At 36.8% G+C, this 23,272-nt stretch overlaps 1 protein-coding gene across 1 annotated transcript in view; it reads right to left on the bottom strand.

Annotated features, from left to right (window-relative positions):
• The window catches only part of cdc42bpb (CDC42 binding protein kinase beta (DMPK-like)), a 97,927-nt gene extending 80,968 nt beyond the window's left edge, over nt 1–16,959 (bottom strand). Inside the window, exon 1 of the mRNA XM_016245370.1 lies at nt 16,139–16,959. Coding sequence (XP_016100856.1) covers nt 16,139–16,313 — 175 coding nt within the window. The 5' untranslated portion in view covers nt 16,314–16,959. The remainder of the gene's footprint in view (nt 1–16,138) is intronic.
• Between the last annotated feature and the right edge of the window lie 6,313 nt (nt 16,960–23,272).

Genomic DNA, 23,272 nt, shown 5'->3' with positions numbered 1-23,272 from the left:
TATAAGCAGACCAAATCATGTGCTCGTGCGACCACCTGAGAAAGTTAGTTGCAAAAGAGCAACCAGTGGGAAGAATGAGTCTGGAGCCCTGTATAGGCTATACAGTGCATGAAAAGCAAGCTGGTGCTCTTCTGTTTCTTTTGGTGTATGACTCCCCCTTGTCTCGTATAAAAAGCACAATAATCGAGGTTAGATCAGAAGGTTAGATCAAATAATCACGATTAGACGGTTATTTAATTATCGCGACAGGCCTAACTGTAGGGTGTATTGAATAGGCCTATACATTAATGACAAAGATTTATGCAGTGCAGATGTGTGAATCATAGCAATAAAACAAAGCCTTTTGATCCTAAAGATCCTTCACACTGCATAGGAAAAATAAAACAATTCAACTAATGTTACAATAACGAATCAAATCAACAAAGAAAATTGTACAGTGCATTTTATTATCAATTAATGCAAGCACATTTTACATTATATTCTTTATATTTTAATATTTTATCTAATATATATTTATATATTTTAAAAATGATTTTTTTTAAAGTATCATTATGTAACATTATGTAGACTTTAGTATGCACAAATAAAATAATTTTAAATTTTACCTTTTTGAATGGCAAAATATGAAGCATCACAAATGCATAGTGAATTCTATAAAATAATTGTAGTTTTCATCAACAGTCATAATGAGGTGATTATGTAATAATTACAACAGGCCTAGTACTACTTTTAATACAAAGGTAGTTTTATCATTCACACCTACCAGAGTCAGGATAACACAATACAGCTCTTGATTTAATCGGTGTGAACTGAGGGCAAATAACTACCCACAAACATTATCATCCAACAGCAAAAAAACAGAATAGCTTCTGATATTAAGATCGTTTGATGCAAAGTTATTTATTTTAGAACTACACTGACATCAAGATTACAACATTTATTGTCGTAACTGATCCAGCAAAAGCCGCTGAAATCCTTATATGGACATTGAACCAGAATTCAGCTGGTGTTACACAATAATAAAGATGTAGAAGGGGGAGAAATGTGGCCTCCCACCACAATTGGACTGATGGTAACAGTCACCACCATTGGCATGAATGGGTCAGTGACTTTCCAAACAGACAATGCAGTGCGTCTCAGGGACGGAGCCTCTGTGTCATTCTTTACTTGTGTCTTCAGCTGTTGAGGCAGACATTTACGCAAGTCACATCCATAAAACAAGACTAGGTGTGTCGCTTGAAAGTCTTGCCTAGACAAAATGGTGCATGCATGTAAATTTCCAATGGGCAAATCAATCAAATATGCTCTTCAGTCTTAGCAAACCTCTACTGTAAAAACTGCTCCCACAGTCTATGCCGAAAACTGATCCAGAGAGGTGAAACCTGAGCATGAGGGAACGATGACTGTATTGAATCATTTTCAATGGAGCGACTTTTATCCTCCTGAAACGCAAAGTTGACAGGAACAGTGCATCTGCAACATGTCAGAAAGAGCAGGAATAAAAGAAACACTCATCTGGTGTTAAAATGTCCTCAGGGGGTTGGCACTTCAACTAATGAGGATACTGTCCATGCCATATTATTGTGAAATTCGGAGGGATTGCGAGAACGCACTTTGGGGTTACGACAAAAACAGCAGATCGTCTCTCTGGGCGAGTCAAAAAAGCTCGAAGGAGGAGACGAGGAGGAAACATTTATTGGAATTGTTCGGGCATGACAGATCTAAATCTGGAAAAAGAGAAGACCGTGCCCTCTATTCACCTTCACCCTAAATCAGATAGATAAAAAGAAAAAGTCACTTGATGTTCCATAACAGTTTGTGCCATGGTTCCAAAAAGACCAATTGTAAGGTACGTCACAACGTGAATTATAGGCCAGGCTTTACAGGCTAATCTGTGTCATGCTTGCGCCCGTCGGCCCGAAAGCTGAGGAGGGGGAGGAAGGGGGAGGGGAGATCACCCACACATGCCTTGTGTTGGGGGAGGATATTAGCAGGAATAACTGGAATTCTCTTCAGTCCAGCCACCGCTTTGGGTCAGGTGACTTCAAGTCCTAAGGAACAGCAACTTTGTGACGATGTACGACCCTTTAAAATGTTCATCCTGCAATCCGTGTGGTGGATTACGATGCGTTCAAATCCCTGGCGTCGCGGTCTGCACATCTGTAAAGATTGGGAGTGAACAGCGTTTGTTTTGAAAGGCATTCCTGACACAAGCCCTGTCCTGACTCTGCACCTAAAGCACGCAGAGTACATGTCAGAGTGGTATGCAATGATTCAGGGTGGCCTGTGCTGTGAAAAGAGAGATGCCTCACACAGTATAGACCATGTGGCCAATTCACAGGCGGCAAAAGGACTAGTTTTGGACAGAAGACATACCAGACATTTCCAATGTAATGGGAGTTGCAGCTTGCTCATTTCCTCCTGTTAAGAGTGAAGCATAACCCAGGGCTGGACGAATTGGTCTGTTTGGCCCAATTAATGAGTTTGTGTGAATTCGAGGGGGTGAAACTGACTGAGATGTCTCACAGACAGAGTATGAAAGTGGACCATGAAAGTGTTACCTTTTGCTTTGCCGTATCAGTGCCTTTGCCTTTTTAAACGAAAACCAGACAGCGGATTTCAAATATACACTACTGTTCAAAAGTTTGGGGTCAAAGTAATTTTTTTGGGAAGAATTAATACTTCTATTCAGCAAGGACAAATTCATTTGACCAAAAGTGACAGTAAAGCCATTTATGGCGTTACAATACATTTCTATTTCATATAAATGCGGTTTAAATGTTGCCACCTTTGAACTTTCTAATCATCAAAGAATTCTGAAAAAAAACGTGCATCCCAGTTTCCACAAATATATTAAGCAGCACAACTATTTTCAACATTGACAATATAAAATGTTTGAGCAACAAATCATCACATTAGAATAATTTCCGAAGGATCATGTGACATTAAATACTGAAGTAATGGCTTCTGAAATTCAGCTTTACCATCACCTTAATAAATTACATTTTACAATATGTTCAAATAATAAACTTTTATTTTTAACTGTAATACTAGTTCACAGCATTTCAGTTTTAACTGTATTTTAATTTTAAAGAATTAATAAAATCTTACCAAAACCAAACTTTTCAATAGCATTGTTTGAAAGACACTTAAAATGTGTATTAAAAAAAAAGATTTGAATGTGCACTTCATTTCAACAACCATCTGTGAACATCTGTGAGCACGAACAATAAAATTAACCATCTCAAACTATGAACAGTTTACTAGTCTGCCTAATTAGCATATAATTGCTGATCTTGCTGTGAAGAGTAGCAGTTTAATGTATGACATTATGAGAGTCTAAGTTAGGCAACACTATAGAGAGTACCAAAAAAAGATCAACAAACTTTACAGTTCAGCTCCTCTCGAGGATATTCTCATTAATGAGGATGATAATGATAATTAACATATCATAAATGCAAAGAAAAATGCTTGGCAAGGCCTTTAAAACTGTGTGCGTGTCAGGACGGCTTGGAATGTCTTGAAATCGAGGCAGAGAGAAAATCTCAGCAGGTGCAAGACTTAAAGGGTTGCAAAGTTGCAAAGAACGCCTGTAAACAGAGCACACGGCCAAAACCCAAGCTTACACGGCTCGATCCGAGCTTAAATGGCAGGGTCCACAGCATTCCACCTTCTCTCAGGCTAGCAGTTTCAAAAAGTCTCTCCAGTCGCTGCAGTTTCTTATTAGGTTATTTGCTGCTTGTTGTAAAAGTAGGCTAGTCAAAACCCTGCAGGAATACGAGGCAGCAGCTGATGTAAATAAGGACAAGTGCACGTCTGCTGTACACAGCAACAAACAAGATGATTCCTTCATCAAGAGGGCACAGTTTACCCTGGTGCCATGCTGAAGACACTTTGAAGACCCCACTTTTTGAAACGCAGGCTCATGAGGGGAATATCGTCTGTTTAAAGCCCCTGTTGGGACATAGTATGCTTGACTTCAAGAGTCTATGATATTTGAGGCGAGAGGAACAGTGTTGATCCCACGAGCAGATGCCAGCTGAGAAGCCAGGTACTCTTTACAAGCCCCACTCCCTATTTTAAAGGGGTGAAATACAATAGAGAGGCATAACCTGCTTTGCAGCTTCATTAGGACAGTAGGGTGAACACGCCGGCGCAGGGCTGTTTGTGTACAAACACTGGGAGTAGACTGAGGTTCTGGGCGTTTCCTGTAGCTCAACTCCTACAGCATGACTGGCATTACCAAGGTCACAAGTTCAATTCCCAGAGAGCACAGTCAGCACACAGATAAATGTTTTCAGTCATTTTGGTAGGTATGGCGATAAACATTAAATGGTTGATATTAAAATGCAACATTTTCCCACTTATTTAGACAAAATAAAAAGCTAAAAACTAATATCGACACACTCATAACTAAGAATAATTTTACATTTATGTATTTGGCAGATGTTTTTATTCAAATCACTGGCAGATAGCAAAATTCAATACTTTTTGTCTGATGAATCAAAAATTCAATATTAAAAATTAAAACCAATTATTTAAATTCCACAAGTGAATTTCAACATTATAATGTACTGTTTATGGAAATCAATATTAATTGTGAGATTTGCTAAATAGCCTACTTACGTTATAGATTGTGTTATAACACCATTTATTGGCAGCAATGGTAATTCTAATATAGAAATATGAACTATTCAGAATTACATATGCAATACAAGTCTATTAAGATATATAAAAATCAACAATATATTTATTATTAAAATATCTATTAAAATATATCTATCCAATATATTTTAGGAAAACTTAAAATTAATATCCACTTTTCATCCTGTACATTATAATGTCACGACACTTAAATTAACTCATTGCATTTAAACTCATTAAAAACTAATATCGACACACTCATAACTAAGAATAATTTTACATTTATGTATTTGGCAGATGTTTTTATTCAAATCACTGGCAGATAGCAAAATTCAATACTTTTTGTCTGATGAATCAAAAATTCAATATTAAAAATTAAAACCAATTATTTAAATTCCACAAGTGAATTTCAACATTATAATGTACTGTTTATGGAAATCAATATTAATTGTGAGATTTGCTAAATAGCCTACTTACGTTATAGATTGTGTTATAACACCATTTATTGGCAGCAATGGTAATTCTAATATAGAAATATGAACTATTCAGAATTACATATGCAATACAAGTCTATTAAGATATATAAAAATCAACAATATATTTATTATTAAAATATATCTATCCAATATATTTTAGGAAAACTTAAAATTAATATCCACTTTTCATCCTGTACATTATAATGTCACGACACTTAAATTAACTCATTGCATTTAAACAAATGATTTAAGTTTTAATTTTTCATTTATTTAGACAAAGTAGTAGTTAATTTAAAAAAACATTCATATCTTTAGATCAGTGCATTCCTACTTTACATAAAAGCATCTGCCAAATACATAAACGCAAAACATTCTTAGTTGTTGTTATTTTCAGGCGAGAAAATTAAACTTCAAATTTGTGCTATTCCAAATTTGGCCCAAATAAACGCAATGTTTTATGTGCCTCAAGCATCTAAGCCTTTCATTTGTAACGAAGCAGGCACATACAATACACAATATCAAATTGCATGCTAGCAACACTGTGGGAGTTGGAGCAGTGCAAGTCTGTGCATCTAGCAACTGCAACAACATTGACACTTCATGCCAAAACCTGCCAAGGAGGGTAAATACTAGCCAATGTGTTTATTCTGTTTAATCCTCTCCTTTAATTAGTCTTCAGTCTGCTGTCAAGGAGGAAGTCAGGCATAAACACCTGCATACCGCTCTCGGTCACCACTGACCTTGGCAAGCCAGCTTATAGCGCTACGTTGCGTTTGAGAGCTCTCATGCACAGGAATCGAGCAATAGAGAAAGACATTGCAAAGATGAATAGGTGCTCTGCTCATACGTCTGCAAGAGAGCACTATTATAAACTCAGTTATTACGAGCATACGATAAATTCAAGAACTAGCCATGCTTGACTTCCTGTCAGGCTCTTACACATAACAAAACTGGATTCATGTGCACGAATTCTGGTTCATTAGCATTTCTTGTGCAACACTAAGGAGGAATTTCTCCAGTTTCGCCAGCTAGTCCTCTCTTGGAAAAGTGCCCCAGTGAGACAAGATGGACTGTGAACTAACAGATCCAGTCAATAGCAGAATGTGAGGTGCGGTCAATATGTCTGTCAGTAATAATGAGGTGCGGATCCCCTAGGGATCTCAGAGACAAGAATGTTTGTGAATGGCGAAAGTTCTAAGTAGTGGTCGACCGATACTGTTTTTTTTTTTTACAGCAAATGCTGATATCTTAGAGAGCAGGGAGGCCGATATATATATATATAACATTTAAAAAAAAATATATATATATATATAATTTTTTTTTTTTTTTTTTAATTATATATTTAATTTATTTTAATTAATGTTAATGTAAACTTGAAATAATTTGAAAATGAATTATATTAAAAATAAATGTGTAAAATAAACATACTTATACTTTAGATGACAACTTCCTGATTCTATAATTCTATTACAGTATTTTTCACAAATAAAGAAATATTTTAAAATGTAAATAAACAAAAAGAAAGTAAACACTGTAACCAACTGGGCACTCGGTAATCTGGGAAGTTTGTGTGCATTGGGAATCATATTTTTTCAACTAAAGCCAAGGTAACACTCATTTTACATGCAGCACGCAGTAAAAATGACATAAATATGACAGTGCGCAAATGCATAAATCAGCATAGTTTGAAATAACGAGTTTAAAGTTGATTGCGCGTCTCCAGTGAAGCGGAACTCTCCTCCTGTCTGGATTCAATTCGCACGTATCGACTGTCACGCAGAGCACACGCGATCAGGCAATATACAAAGGCACACTTCACAAGATCTCACAGCTGGATTCGACTAAGTCTGCAAGGTTTGTGAAATTAAATATTCATTAATCATTTAAAGGTTTGTTTAAATGATATGCGTATTTGCTGAATGCTGACGGCAAACGAGAAAGTATTATGTCTGCCTTTCTGTTACTAATAATATAAAAGCAATCGTTATAATACTTTTTGTATACCTTTTAATTCATTTGTTCAACAGTTCTATCTGATTATTAGACAGACTTCTATCTGTATTAGGCAGAACTGTTAAACGACAACAACAAACAATGAAGAGGGAGAATGTGAGCACCGTGTGCTCTGGCGCTGCCGTTCTCATTGCAGTCAAAATAAAAGTTCGGCTTGCCGTCAAAATAAAAGAACGAACAGTGCCACGAACACATCGGTCAGGCAGAAAAACTTATTGGCCTATGCAGATATTTGAAAAATGCCAAATATCGGCCGATATATCGGTCGACCACTAAATGACTTTTTACGCATTGCGTTGCATTGCGCCACGTAAGCATAAAACCATGTCTGCATTTGTGATCGGAGAAATGACAAACAAAAAGTGCTACTCTACACTGCTCAAAACTCGCATTTGAATCGTCAGTGGCAAATTCTTTAAATAAAAAAATGTACTTACAGTCAGTGAGTCAGAACAGCCGGCATTGTAGTAGTCTACTTTACCAGGATCAGGAAACAGTCCTCCATAAATTGAGCTGGACACATCTGAATATTTGGGTTGAACTGTTCTGGAACAGTGTTGTAAATACAACTTAACCACTGATTTCTAGTCGTGTCCTCTTTTGGAAAGCCAAACAAAGTAATTTGGCTTTCACAATGAAACACACGGCGAGCTAGAGTGAGCGGAGGCCGGAGGCCTAGAGCGAGCGGATGGCAGCGGGCTAGAGTGAGCGGCTGCGGGCGGCGTAGAGTGAGTGGAGGCCGGCTTGATTGAGCAGTGGCGAGCGGGCTTGAGAACGGCGCGGCCGGCGGATTCGATGAACGAGCGTCTGGCGGGCTTGCAGCAACCGCATGTGACGACCCCAGGCTGGACTCCGCTCCAGGCCTGACGAAGCGGATATCGTCATCTTTTGGAAGGCCAAACAAAGTAGTTTCGCTTTCACAACGAAACACACAGCGCCTTCACGACATGGCGGCGGCAACAACAATACAACAGCGAGAATAAAAGTTACGCCTTCTTTCTTTGCGTGAACATTTGGGCACCGATTTAGGTAGGTGTGGTTGACTCTTAACTTTTAGTCAGAAAACGTAAAGAAAATGACACACATACAGCAAGATAATATAACTTCACTTACCGGTCTTATCACTTGAAGCAAACATCCATCCCTTCTTAAAAGTCTGTGTAAAAAGAGAGCTGCCTGTTGTGCCATTTAATTAAGCTGACTGCTGTAGCCTATATCCAGCTTAGGTGTGTTCTAGCTCCTTTTATTTTTAATATTCAAATATTCAATATCGCTACTCATCATAAGTACTTGGTACATTATCAGTGCAGCGGGAGACGTTCAAACTAATATCACGTAATTCGCAATTACCCAATGATATTCATCTCTATGATGATTGGTTGATATCAGGAGGCGGCTAGCCTCCCCTACGAGGTTTCTTTTACCAACGGAGGCACGAGAGCTCAGCTCTCCCCGGCCTCCCCCTCCCCTTCTCTATCACCTAAAGGTTGTAATTACATCAGCAGATTCGGCACATTCGTGATAGAAAAGCGGTGCTTTCACATTATGGTATTACAATTGTGAAATTTCAAACCATCTCTATGATGATTGGTTGATATCAGGAGGCGGCTAGCCTCCCCTACGAGGTTTCTTTTACCAACGGAGGCACGAGAGCTCAGCTCTCCCCGGCCTCCCCCTCCCCTTCTCTATCACCTAAAGGTTGTAATTACATCAGCAGATTCGGCACATTCCTGATAGAAATGTGATGCGGTGCTTTCACATTATGGTATTACAATTGTGAAATTTCAAACAAAAAAAATACACATTCTGAGACATGGACTGAAATTAATTGTGAATTTTATTAACATTAAATCGTCCTCATTTTCACCTCAATTTTGGGGAAGCTGTGCCTCCCCTGCCTCCCCCGACGAGCCACCACTGCAGTCCACATGTTTACCTATGTTTATTACAGTGCAGTGTCTCCCCTAGGTTTACGGCTTTCCGTTTGTTTTTTTTTGTTTTTTTCTGGACTCCTTTTTAATGGTTAAATACATTTTATTAATCAAAAAGCATGTCTAATTAATTAAAATCATGAAACTTAAACAATTTAACATCAATTTATTAAAAGTTTAACAAATATTACGTTTAGGGCCCTATGAAATGTTTTATTTGTCCAACCTTATGTTTTATTGTAACCAAATTCTGTTTTAGCATGTCTAATTTGAAAGCATAAAACAAGTTTCATTAATTCTTACAATAGCCTTATGATTTTTTTGCTCAGAAATTCTGTCAGCGTCACAAGCGTTTCAGTAGGAGTACTACACAAAACCGCGCGTCTGCGCCATTCATTAACACAGAGACACGCAGAATTCATATTTAAATATGAATTGGAGTGGGCTTACTTGTGTGTGTGAGCGCGCGCATCGGGCGGAACTCCGCTGTGAGTGATACAGAGAGTGTGTGACTTTGAATTACCTGAAGTAGTGTGGTAAAGGAACAGATTTGTTTTTGTATTTCTGCAATCTACTTTAGTTTGTGTGATTTGTTACTGACTTTCATATTAATGTTTACACCAGGCTTATTTGTGCTTATTTGTTATTTGCTTTATGTTGTCATAATTATTAGGCTACATGCTCACAAGGTTGGAAGTTCAACAAATCAGTCAATATACTGTGATTGTAGTTGTTAAACAAAAATGTCATTCATATCAATTCATGCATCACCTAATTTCATCGTAACATATAGGCCTGGCCTACAGAAAAGAACATTTATGTTTAATCTATCTAATATTGTGCTGGTCATACTATACAATGATTTACAGCTTGTCTTTGTTGAATAATACAGAACATAAAGAGCTTAAAAAAAGAATTGCATATTAAATCACAATCGCAATATTGGTAAAAAAATTTGCAATTCGATTATTTTATAAAATCGTTCAGCCCTAGTTCATTTTTTTTTTTGATGTATTTTTGGTGTTTTTTGCCTTTATTTTAATAGGACAGTTGATAGACAGGAAGCAAAGTGGGAGAGAGAGAGTGGGGCAGGATTGGGAAAGATCCACAAGCCAGGATTCAAACTTGGGACGCCCAAAGTGCAATGGTGCTACATGTTGGCACACTACCCACAAGGCTATCGGCACTGTTCAGTTTTTGTGGTGTATTTCGCATTGTTGGCACTAGTTGGCCCATTGGCAGCTTTTTGGCCAATTGAAGCATTTGGTGTTGGGCATTCAGTGAGACAGATCACTCTGACTGGCTGTTCAGCTAAGTGCACATCTTGAGCATTCCAATAAGTGTATACTTTCATAACAACATGGCTGTCTGTAACGAAGTAAGTGATTAATGAAAAATATTCATATTCATAATCAGCTTTCGCTGCTTCTAATTCTTTGTTGTTGGTTAGGTGTGCCACGACTTCAAGCTGGCATAAAGCGCAAACTCTCATCATCTTTTCTTTCCAATTGTAACTATGTCGGAGTGAAACAACTTCTTGGATGAGAAAAAAAGTAGTGCAGGACTACTGCTCTTTATTTAATCCAGCAGGAATTGATTGTATGGCTGTGGTTTGCTAATTGCATGCATGAGAAAAAATAGTGATGTGCATGGATGAGTCATTTATAGGGATGCACGATATATCGGCCACCATATCGGTATCGGCCGATAAATGCTAATTTTTTCTGTTATCGGTATCGGCCTGATAAGAAAATTTGGCCGATATCTTAAAGCCGATAAATAATTCATTATTTCCTTCAGAGACACTTCAGATGCGCGCTGTTCGTTTGCAGCCTTTTGTGCAATTGTACGTTGTAATATTGTGTTTATTTGATGTATATCTGATTTATCTCATATAGAATGCATTTGGTTAAGTTAAAAGAGCGCTTCAGTTTACCGGTGATCGTCTTTAGCTCAGCGCACGCAGCTCAAACAGCAGTGCACAACATTAATAACCATGATTGGGAATGTCGTGTATATAACATTCTAATGAGAACATTATTATAATAAAACGTTGTGAATTCTTTGGGTTTAGTTGCCGTGTTTCAGCGCGTTGTTATGGGAAGAGCGCATCCACAACAGGATCACACATTCTGACTATAGCACGCAATAACTGCATCATTTTGTACATATATAAGTTGTAATATTATGTTTATGTTGTATTAATATTAATCCCAGGATGCATTTCCTTGAGTTAAATAAGCTGCCAGCAAAACGCTTCAGTTTACCATGTTCATTCAGCTCTTCAGCTTCAGCACGTGCAGCTCAACGGCTGCTATTTAAAACAGTGGTATTAATTTGTTACTTTTTCAAAATCATTGATACATTATTAATAACAACAACCACTTGTATTTTTCTCTTATTATTTTCATCAACAATATGGTTTAGTAATTAAAATCATTTAATTATTGTCCGTGCAGAGGCTATTCCGTTTTATTGATCTATGGCGCATTCATTTTGATTCTTTACACGTGTAATGATGTCCAGTGACTTGTTTGCATTATTTATGCATTATTTTATATATTTGTAAGACTTTTTTATGACTAAATTTGGTAATGGGAGAGTAAAATTATTTTTAAAACGTACACCGTTCAAACTAGGCTGCTTAGTGTTTGGGATGTGGCTTTTAATGATGAGACCTTTTTTGTAATCAGGCTCTCAAAAAATATATAACAATTTGGACATAGATTTATCGGCCAACATATCGGTTATCGGCTTTCAAAAATAAAGAATAATCGGTTATCGGTATCGGCCAAAATTTTCATATCGGTGCATCCCTAGTCATTTATAATAAACACTGCAATATTCTGACTTCATGGTGTCTTTAATGGCCAATATTCAAAATGGCCAAATATTGTCTTATCACTAATAACACCAAAAGAAAGTATTCAAGCTACAAATTCTGTACGCAGCCATAAAATTATGCATTCAAGCACATATAAGGTGAGGACACTCTTAAACAAGCAGTCTGAAGTAGTGGTCCACCGAGATATCGGCCGAGATTTGGCATTTTTCAAATATCGGCCAATAAGTTTTTCTGTTTGGCCGATGCGTTCGTGGCGGGACTTTTATTTTGACGGCACTGAGAACGGCAGCACCCGAACACACAGTGCACAGTACAGAATACGGACAGGAGGAGAGTTCAGCTTCATTGAGACGCACGATCGACAAACTTTAAAATCGTGATTTCAAATTATGCTGCGCTTCATGCTTTTGCCCAATGTCATATTCATGTAATTTTCACTGTGTCCTAATTAATGCTGTACAGTTGCTTTGACACAATCTGTTTTGTTAAAAGCGCTATATAAATAAAGGTGACTTGACTTGTGCTGTATGTAAAATGAGTGTTACCTTGGCTTTTTTTGAAAAAATGTGATTCCCAATGCACACAAACTTCCCAGAATACTGAGTGCCCTGTTGGTTACAGTATTTACTTCTTTTTTAATTACATTTTTATTAAATGTTTATTTATTTGTGAAAAATACTTTGTCATTTAAAGTATAAGCATGTTTATTTTACACATTTATATTTTTTTAATCTATTTTCAAATGATTTAATATTTCTTAAATATTAAATAAAATAAATACAATTATATCGGCCATCCTGATTTCCAAGATATCAGCATCGGCTGTCAAAAAAACAATATCGGTCGACCACTAGCCTGAAGTCAGAGTGTTTCAGTAAATCAGAAAGTTTTGAAGGAGCTGATGCAATTACACTACGATTGTGGCGGAAGTCAAAAAATGTGATTGTCTAAATGCCATCAAATTGGACAGATGCTGAAACGAAGCTTCTCTCTATCAGTGGATGAAGAACTTAGTCAACAGACTACAGTTAAAGCTTCTCTTATCTTAGTATATTTCCACCAAAGCGGTTTATCATTCACTTCCAGCAAACAACATTAGAGAGTTAACACTATTTTGGAGTTGACATGTCAGCAGTAGAAATACAAAGCCGATAGAAGTTAAAAGACAGAAAACCATGTGCGAATAGCAGATATGGTACATTTACCAGAAAAGGTAAACTGTCACTTTTACAGCAATTCCACATTTAAAAGTGGCTATGCCAAGATTTTCACTTGAGCAGCACTTTATTAAATGGAAATCACGTATTGAGAGCTACCACTCTGCCAATACTGCACTTTACAATGACGTTAGTGCACTGCTCGTGTTTAACTGATGCCAGCATAACATACGCCACGTAAATCATTAACCTCCACAATCAAGGGCACCATAAGAAAGCCAGTGGCCTACCAGTGTTGTAGTAAGACAAGAACAGAGGAGTTTATGACTCCTGGAAATTGGGTCATACTATGGCTCACTCACAGTGATGGGATGTGAGGTGGCACCTGCTAGTGACGGGTTGCACGAGGACAGTGGCGGTCTTTAGAGGAGTAGGCACGCTGGGGTGTAATCTCATTACTGACGTCACCCCAACACCCAGAACTGAGAATCCAGTCACTGTGAAGGCCAACCTTAATCAACAGGACCAGGAAGAGCCCAAAAAGGGGCATCCCACCTACTGAGAACTGTTTACATTTTAAACTGAACTCTACTAGAAAGCAACAGACTCTTAAAGATCACAATGACTGAAAGAAAATCCTGTCTGACTGATTAATGAGCATCACCCTCATGCAAATGGTAATGGCAATAGCAACAGCTAATGTAGCATAAATGCAAGAACATCAACAGGAATCAACGTCCCCAGACTTTATAAAGGGAAACATTTACACTGCCCTTGAAAACAAAGTCCAACTTGTTTGACATTTATCAGCAATATCTGATTAACCCTATAAAGCCAACTGGGTCATACTTGATGAATTTCTAAGGTCTCTATATTATCAACTAGGGATGCACCGATCCGATACTCAGTATCGGTATCGGCTCCGATACTGGCATTTTCTGTCTGGATCGGGTATCGGTCGGACGAGATCGATCCAAATCTGATATTCTGCCTATACTATTCTGTGTTATTGTTAAGCCCCACGAAAGGCACAAAAACATTATAAAGCACCATAAAGTTTTCGGCACTATATTCCAAGCGTTCTGAAGCCGTTCCATAGTTTAATGTGAGGTACAGATGAGTATTTAAGTCGTTAAATTCAAGTTCACGTAAACTCTTCTCGCCGCTGCGGCTGTCTGTCATACTTCATTCAGCATACAAACTGCGTGACGCGTTCAGTAACGAGTCAAAACGATGAAACTCTCTTCAAAAGCGCACAGTAACTGAAATTTTTAATCTGTTAAAAGAAAAGGCTCAATAAACTAATGCACAGATATAATATACTACGCATCAATATCTCTTCTCTTTGATGCGCATAAATGCTTTGTGCCACTCTGTATTGGAGCCTTTCATATTATAATACTTTTGCACAATGAAAGATTATTAATAGCCTTTCTTTTTCTGTCCTATCTATCATATGTTGCTGCCTCCATTACAGTGCTATACATTTAAAAGAAATGTCTTTTAATTTTATAGTATATATTTATATATAAATATTTACTTGTTTTTCATGAATGTATTTTACAACAATACAAAGAGCAATGTAACATTTTACCAGATTTAGTCCTACACTTATTCACTTTTATTTGTTCCCCACTAAATAATGTTATTTCACTAAATGTTTAGATTTTATAAAATAATTGTGCACTCATGATTTTTCTAGAATAACTTTTGCTGCTGAATTATCCACTAACCTAGTTTATAATAGTATTTTTTTTGTCATAGATTATGATTATGTTTTTTTTCATTTGTTATTATACGTTTAACACACAAAACAGTGATGATCAGGTAACCACACTGAGGTATAGAAATGTTACATTGATTAAAAAAAAAAACAGTGCTGTATCGGATCGGCCGATACTCAGAATTTTTGGTATCGGATCGGATGTGAAAAAAATGGTATCAGTGCATCCCTATACCAAGGGTATAGTTATTAACATGACCAAAACTTGTTGTACACAATCTACTACATGTCTTTCATTGTCTGATTAATAGTTAGTAAAGGTAAAAGGCCTTTTAGTATAATTGTAATAAACATATAATTGTAAAAACATGTCGTGCTTCACGTATTTCTGCTGTGAATACTTTAAGAATTTTTATGAAGTAAACATAAGAATAACCTATACTGACACAAATACATTTTAAGATGAACATTTACTGGACTGAAGCAATTTAGGTTTACTTGATTATCCATACGTCATATTTTTTTTCCCAGAAAAGTCATGGTAAAATGTATGCATCAAATATGATACATCAGGCATTTGAGGAACATTAATTTGTACATCTCTCAATCAACATTATATTGCATTGCGTTATATGTTTTGCCTCAAAATTATGCCTCAGACTTTTAATAATGAAACTGCACATTTACATATCTTATTAATACATATTTTTTGAAGATATGGCGTAACAACTGATATTTATATTCATTTTATGTGAGCAGTCACTACAAGTAGCCTACATTACAAGCTATCAGAATTTCATCTTACTTTTTGGCTACAAAAAAAAATAATATCGGCAGAAATCTGCATATTTATGCTCGGTTTGGGCCTTAAATTGAATAAAACGTATGCACCTTTTTTCCACTTTAAGGATGACCTCCATGCTCTCACTATATCATACTATGTGGGCCATGAAAGTATTAAATATGCATAAATTAAATATGATACAACACACGTAAGTTTCTGATTATATATCTATCTTTATCCGTCTAAAAAGTTAGAGCTGAATAGCAGCAACTTCAACAGCAGCATCTACTTCGCACCATTTCCCCTATACTATCCAGAAACGTGTATAAATAAATATTAAAGCTGGAACAACTAACGTTTCATGACAATAAGTACTGTCCAAACAACGATGCCAGGAAACCCAAGAGCAAATGTCACGGCAGCAATTTTGACAATAGCCTGAAGTCAGCTAACGTTAGGTGATTAAGGCAAATGTAATAACAGATAAACAGGTCTTAAAGGGACACGCACTGATTTATAGTCCCTAATGCAGTCAGTAACGTTACACTCAAATACATCAACTTACCCCATTCCAAAAAGTCTGTCACGTGTTTTTCCCGTTTTAAGGGCGAATTGCTGCACTCGTTGTATAAACATATGAGGATATCCAGCAGAGTCTCCACACTCAATGACTTGTCGTTTTTCTGATGGCCATCCAGCAGCAACTGCTCCAACTTCTTCAGGCGCACCTTCGCAGACATTTTCTACCAATTTAGCGGCCTGGATACCACTCCCAGAGCCAGCAAGGATAAAACAACTCTTGTCGAAATTAATATAACGGGGATTAGCGTTATAAATATATACAAATAGTATTTATCTGGCTGATATGTGTGGAGCTCGGAAGTCCCAGTCTCCAACTGCTAGCCAGCCATCCAGCTAGCAAAATGTGCCCAACATTGTGCTCAGATAAATGAAGCCCTAATGCGCCTAACCCCGTTGTTGTCCGCTGCTTTCCAGCGTCTCCACCCCCTCCTCACTCCTGAGGCCCTGGCGGCTCCATTTGCCTTAATCCGGACAAATCTGTACTTTCCACTTTGCGAGATGTGTCGGTCTTTTTCTCCCGTCGAATCTCAGGATGACTGGACGCTCATTCCGCTCAACTGGAAACCTTCAATTATAAACTCCCAAATGAAGAACTACACACGCCTTTAACCTACATGAATACGCCCTCCGAAAACCGGGACTGGGTGCTTTTTCTAAGTAGGCGAATTCTTGCGTGTATGCCTGCGCTGCCGGTGTGCTTCGCGGTGAAGCCGAATATGGCTGCATTCGCGTTCAGCTCGTCTCGCGCTCCCGAGTGAAGAATCCAGACCGGGACAGCGGAGCCCCGCCCACCAGCACCGGAAGCGCTAGGGATATATGACGCCATTGTTTGATTGACACCGCGAGCCAGGCAGCTAGCACTGACCTCTTCAGGAGCCTCTCTCTCACCAGACTGAAAAACTCACTTAAGCAACAAAAACGAGAGCTTACACACTTTATTCTTAAACATAAGAATAACCTATACTGACACAAATACATTGCAGATGTAATTGCTGTTGTATGTAGTTGTAATTTTCTTCAATGCAATAATTGTTTTCAGATGATAATGTTAAATTTCATGGCAGGATATACAGACACACGTGTTTAATATAATATTAGTATTATTAATCATATTTAATGTAATATGGTTTATATTCTATAATATTTTAACATTGTTACATATTGAAATATTTCATATTTATAATATTTTGTTATATTTTATTGTTCCACAAATGTAGCTGCTGTTCTCATGTAGCGTTCTTGTGTATTGTAATTGCAGTTAATTTAGTTAATTTAATAAACTCTAGGTGTTTTCAAATGATAATAATGTTATATTATTAATATTAATAATGTTTAATATGATTTATGATATATGATAAATATGATATTTAATTATATTTTCACAACTTTTTTTCATTGAACATGTTTGCAATATAATTTAATTTATATATATATATATATATATATATATATATATAATTGTATAATTTATATATAAATATACTGCATATTAAAATATATAATATTTTAATATGTAGTTGTGTGTTGAATATAAATATATTTATACTTTTTTAAAAATTCTAAATAATTTCACAAATGTATCATTTCCACAAAGTCGTTTGCACTGCGCTCTTCCATCACTAATATTATGTTTTGGTGTGTCAATCTATTAAATTACTTAGCACATGAGACCGTGATCCGCACTCACAAAAATAATCTTCATTTTAACGTTTATCGTTTAACATATTTGCAATATGTGCTCATATCTGGATATACTACAGAGAATGCAAATAAAAGTGTCTCTCCTGGATGTATAAATATATTCACAATAAGGTCTTTCTTAGAGATAGTTTCTAGATGAACTTCTGAAGCTCAAGTACGTTTTTTTCACCCACAGTACAAGTTGCCGATGTACAGGTTACAATCCTTGAGAAAATGGCATTTTTTTCTGTGCTACTACAGTATATGTTCTTTGCTATATGTTTTGTATTATAATGATAATCTGATATAATGATAATCTGAAGTGAAAATACCTTTTTAAATACATACTCGATGAAAAAACCTCATGTACTTACACACTCACACTTTATTTGTAAAGTATTTATTCAAATATTTTTTCCAACTAGAATAACTTAAACATCAGTTTTATGGTGTCATCTCATAGAAATATATGCCAAATTCATCATTCCAAAAACAAAACACTGTAAAAGTCAACTGGGGTTAAATAATACAAAAAGTGGTTGATTGGTTTATGCAAATAATAACACATTCATATCTCCATTCAAACCCAGCTGCTGCAGAGCCATCACATGTGAATGCTTTGAAAACATTGACCTCTGCTGGTGAGAACGAGTAGATATTTTATCATTCCCTGCAGTCTTTGCACCTCCTATTGAGCTTTTTTTCTCTCTGAGATGAATTGCAGACAGCTCTGGGAGACAGAATTGTGTTAGTGGCCGTTCAATATTTTATAAGCGGAGAGCTTCAAATCTCTGTGGGAGCTTGCAAGTGTCAGGATGGATTATTTTTACCACCTCAACCATAATTTCTGCCTTTTACCTACATTTTGGTGCCCTGGGGTGTTTTTGGGGACACATGAGCTATAGAGGATACCCTGTAGAGTTTATTTGAAGACTTATTTTCCATTTTCTGGTCCGCCATTCTCCCAATCCGTTCTGACTGATGTAAGGTGGGGGGAACGGACGGACCCATTCACTGCTTCTTGAATGTCACGCTTTACCCTGAGTTCCTCTCCTCCAATCACACTCAAGCCTAACAGCCTCTGTTGCCAAGCGATAAGGATTCACAGAGGAAAGCCATTCTAATATATAAAAGCATCAGACAGCCGAAGTAAGTTGCAGTTGTTTATGTGTCACACTGGAACTCTGGATCTGTATGTCTGAGGGTTATATAAAAAGGCCTGTTCATGTTTAGAATATCACATTAAACTCTGTCATATTGCATTTGACATCCAAGTCATGCATACATTCTTTTTTTTTTATGTTTGTTACATGCATTGTGCAGCAGAGGGAGCGCCAGGCCTTCGCATCTGCTGCTGCACAAGCAGTGTGACAGATTCATTCACTCATGTTGTGGGATTGCCCACCGCTACCAAGTCTATCTGGGAAACATCGAATGTCACGCTTTACCCTGAGTTCCTCTCCTCCAATCACACTCAAGCCTAACAGCCTCTGTTGCCAAGCGATAAGGATTCACAGAGGAAAGCCCTTCTAATATATAAAAGCATCAGACAGCCGAAGTAAGTTGCAGTTGTTTATGTGTCACACTGGAACTCTGGATCTGTATGTCTGAGGGTTATATAAAAAGGCCTGTTCATGTTTAGAATATCACATTAAACTCTGTCATATTGCATTTGACATCCAAGTCATGCATACATTCTTTTTTTTATGTTTGTTACATGCATTGTGCAGCAGAGGGAGCACCAGGCCTTCGCATCTGCTGCTGCACAAGCAGTGTGACAGATTCATTCACTCATGTTGTGGGATTGCCCACCGCCACCAAGTCTATCTGGGAAACATTAATGCACATAAAAGCTACAAACTGGCTTTTAAAATCATGAGCTGATTTAGTGCTTTAGTGAAGATGTTTACCATCACTTTTTCCCTTAAACAGTGTCTTGCAAACACTGCATTTGTGAGCATGAGTGTGGATTCACTATAAAAGCATGATTATTGTTACAATCTTCCTTCTTTGACATGCCACGCATTCAACATACCATTCAAAATTGTTAAAGTATCTTATGCTCATCAATGCTGCATTTATTTGATCAAAACTACGGTAAAAATAATATTGTGAATTATTCTTACAATTTAAAATAACTGTTTTCTATTTCAATATATTTGAATTGTAATTTATTCCTGTGATGCAAGGCTGAATGAACACATTTCAGTGTCATATGATCCCTCAGAAATCATTCTAATATGCTAATTTGCACCTCAAGAGACTAAAATGTATTTGTATTACTATAAATGTTTAAATCAGTTGTGCTGCTTGATATTTTGTGTATAAACTTTCAGGATTCTTTGATGAATAGAAAAGTAAAAACGACAGTATACATAAAAACTTAAATAGAATTTTTTTTGTAACATTATAATGCATCCTTGCTCAAAAAATTTTTTTTTTACAATAGTGTAGGTATATATCACGAATATGTGTTCACTGGAAAACAAACCCATGATCTTGGCACAATGTTCTATCCGTTAAACTACAGGACATCCAATATGATTCCGTTAGAGATGTCTTTCAGAGTCCTTGTTTTGTACTTACTATTTACTATTTTTTCAAATCATATTTCTCCAGTGTAATTTGACAATGTAATATTAAATTAAACGGTAGTATATAAAGATGTTATTTTACTATAATACATTTTATTATTATTATATAATGTAATATTTGAATATTCAGTTACACACTGTAATATTTAATTTGCCCACAACTTCAAATTTCAGCATCCAAAAATAATGGCTATACTTTGGTTAATCACAATTAGTCTTTCTGGGATCGTTTCAGGATAGTTGGGTTCTGTCTAAACTTGTGACAAACAAGTTCAGGTATGTTTTTCACCAACAATTGCTTTTTAAACAGTACTGAAGGAATTTACATGTAAGCTGTAACCTGAAGCTCCCGTTGACTTCATTATCCAGTTCAACTCATTCTTTTCAAAAAGGTTTTAGATTTATAATGAAATTCATATGGCACAATTTATCTATATAAATTTAAGCTTGAGCTTAAAAGCTTAAAATTTGTTTCTAGTCTTTAGATCAAAAGATTATTAACACCACACAAAATACAGTAAAATGCTTTCAAATGTTTGACTGGTATAATGAATGTAGTGCTATATGAAGATGATATAGAGTGAATAATTATTCCAATTTTATAACTTGTTGAAAAGCCACTCATCACAATATCAGTAAGATTTGTATTCATACTTCAATCAAACTTAACATTGCGGCCTGATGTTAGAGATTCCTCTTCAGCTAGAGGGCATCAGGATATTGAAAGAAATTTCAGTTAATTACTTATTTTCCTCAGAGAAGCTTTCAATCTGAGACTTCCACAAAAGCTGAGGGAGAGTAGGCAGATGCATGAAGTGCTAATTGGTTGAATGAATAGAGAATGTCAGAAAACAGGCCTGAAGTGAATTTATACGAGATGGCAAAATTACTGAAAGGTCAGTCTATTACACTCCTCCACACACGCAGAGTTCAGAGCTCTTCATTCAAAGAGATACAGCAGTCGTATAAAGTGAAGAGTGAAGAGGTAAGAAGAGGAGAGGAGGAGCTCTACATTTCAATTACTCTGCTAGTCGGCAAAGTCTGCAAGTCGGTTTCTCGGTCCTGAGCCTGAACCTCTTGAACTCTGTGGAAAATTGCATTTCAGTTTGCGTTTGATGTGAGACTAAAGAAACTGGTCTGGTCTTTTTAATGAGAAATGAATGTCAGCACATAGTGGCCCAAGTATCTGAATACTTAAAACTGTAGGAATGTATTGCGTCTTGTATAACAAAATATCAAACAAGTGCCATTTATTTTAGAGAGATAAAGCACAAGCACAATTTTGAAGCAAAAAGCAAATCTTGTCAAATCTTAGGTAAACATTTGTTCGTTGTTAATCAGTATTAATGAAATAATTCACTCAAAAATGAAGATTTGCTGAAAATATACTCACACTCAGGCCAAGATGAGTTTGTTTCTTCATCAGAACAGATTTGGAGAATTTTAGCATTACATCACTTGCATTACATCACTTGCTCACCAATGGATCCTCTGCAGTGAATGGGTGCCGTCAGAATTAGAGTTCAAACAGCTGCACACAATAATATATAATATATATAATAATCCACAAGTAATCCACAGGACTCCAGACCATCAATTAACATGTTATGAAGTGAAAAGCTGTAAGATTGTAAGAAACAAGGTGTTTTAAGTTTAAACTACAATACAAGTCCTCTATCTATAATATTGCTTTCTTAGAGGTGACGGTTTAAAGTCAAAATGCCTTAAAGGGTTAGTTCCCCAAAAATTAAAATTATGTCATTAATTACTCACCCTCATGTCGTTCCAAACCCGTAAGACCTCCGTTCATCTTCGGAACACAAATTAAGATATTTTTGATGCATTCTCTGCTCTCTGACCCTCCCATAGACAGCAAGGGTACTACCACGATCAACGTCCAGAAACGTAGCAAGGAGATTGGTAAAATAATCCATGTGACATCAGGGGTTCAACCGTAATATTACGAAGCTACAAAAATACTTTTTGTGTGCAAAAGAAAAAAAAAAAAAGCGTATGCTATTCTGTGTCAGCTGCGCCATGCGGATATGTTTTCTACGTTGTTTGTGCTTTGATTTGAACAAAAACAACGTATCTGTGTGGTGCGGCTGACACCTGTTTCGAATCCTGTTTTTTTAGATGGAATGCTTAAAATGTGGACAACATGAACCATTCTACCCTAAAATAACCTCTGAATTGTTTTTTTGAACTGGTTAATTAAAACGATCTATCCGAAATAACCTTTCTGTCAAAAACGAATCACTAATTCTAATCACTATTAGCGAGCAAGAGACAAATTAATGCAAGTAGGAATAACTGATTCTCAAACGGAAGACTGCATCCTCAAAGGGGTCATATGATGCGATTTTAATTTTTCTTTGGGGTATTACAAGCTCTTGGTGCATAAAGAAGAGCTGTAAAGTTGCAAAGACTAAAGTCTCAAATCCAAAGAGATATTCTTTATAAAAGTTAAGAGTCAACCACGCCTACCTAAAACGAATCGTTCTAACACGCCCCCACATGTCTACGTCACGATGTGGGAAGATTTGCATAACGCCACCTAAATGTTCACGCAAAGAAAGAAGGCATAACTTTTATTCTCGCTGTAGCCGCCGCCATGTTGTGGAGATGCTGTGTGCTTCATTGTGAAAGCGAAACTACTTTGTTTGGCCTTCCAAAAGAGGACGATAAGCGGAGTCCAGCCCGGGGTCATCACATGTGGTTGCCGCAAGCCCGCCAGATCCTCCTTCATCGAATCCGCCGGCCGCGCCATTCTCAAGCCCGCCCGCCTCTGCTCACTCAAGCTCGCCGTGTGTTTCGTTGTGAAAGCGAAACTACTTTGTTTG

This window comes from Sinocyclocheilus grahami, unplaced genomic scaffold, assembly GCF_001515645.1.
Source record: "Sinocyclocheilus grahami isolate Dianchi unplaced genomic scaffold, SAMN03320097.WGS_v1.1 scaffold754.1, whole genome shotgun sequence".
In the NCBI taxonomy this organism is placed as follows: domain Eukaryota; kingdom Metazoa; phylum Chordata; class Actinopteri; order Cypriniformes; family Cyprinidae; genus Sinocyclocheilus; species Sinocyclocheilus grahami.
Note: the sequence above shows the minus strand (reverse complement) of the source record. Positions and strands in the feature narration are given on the sequence as shown.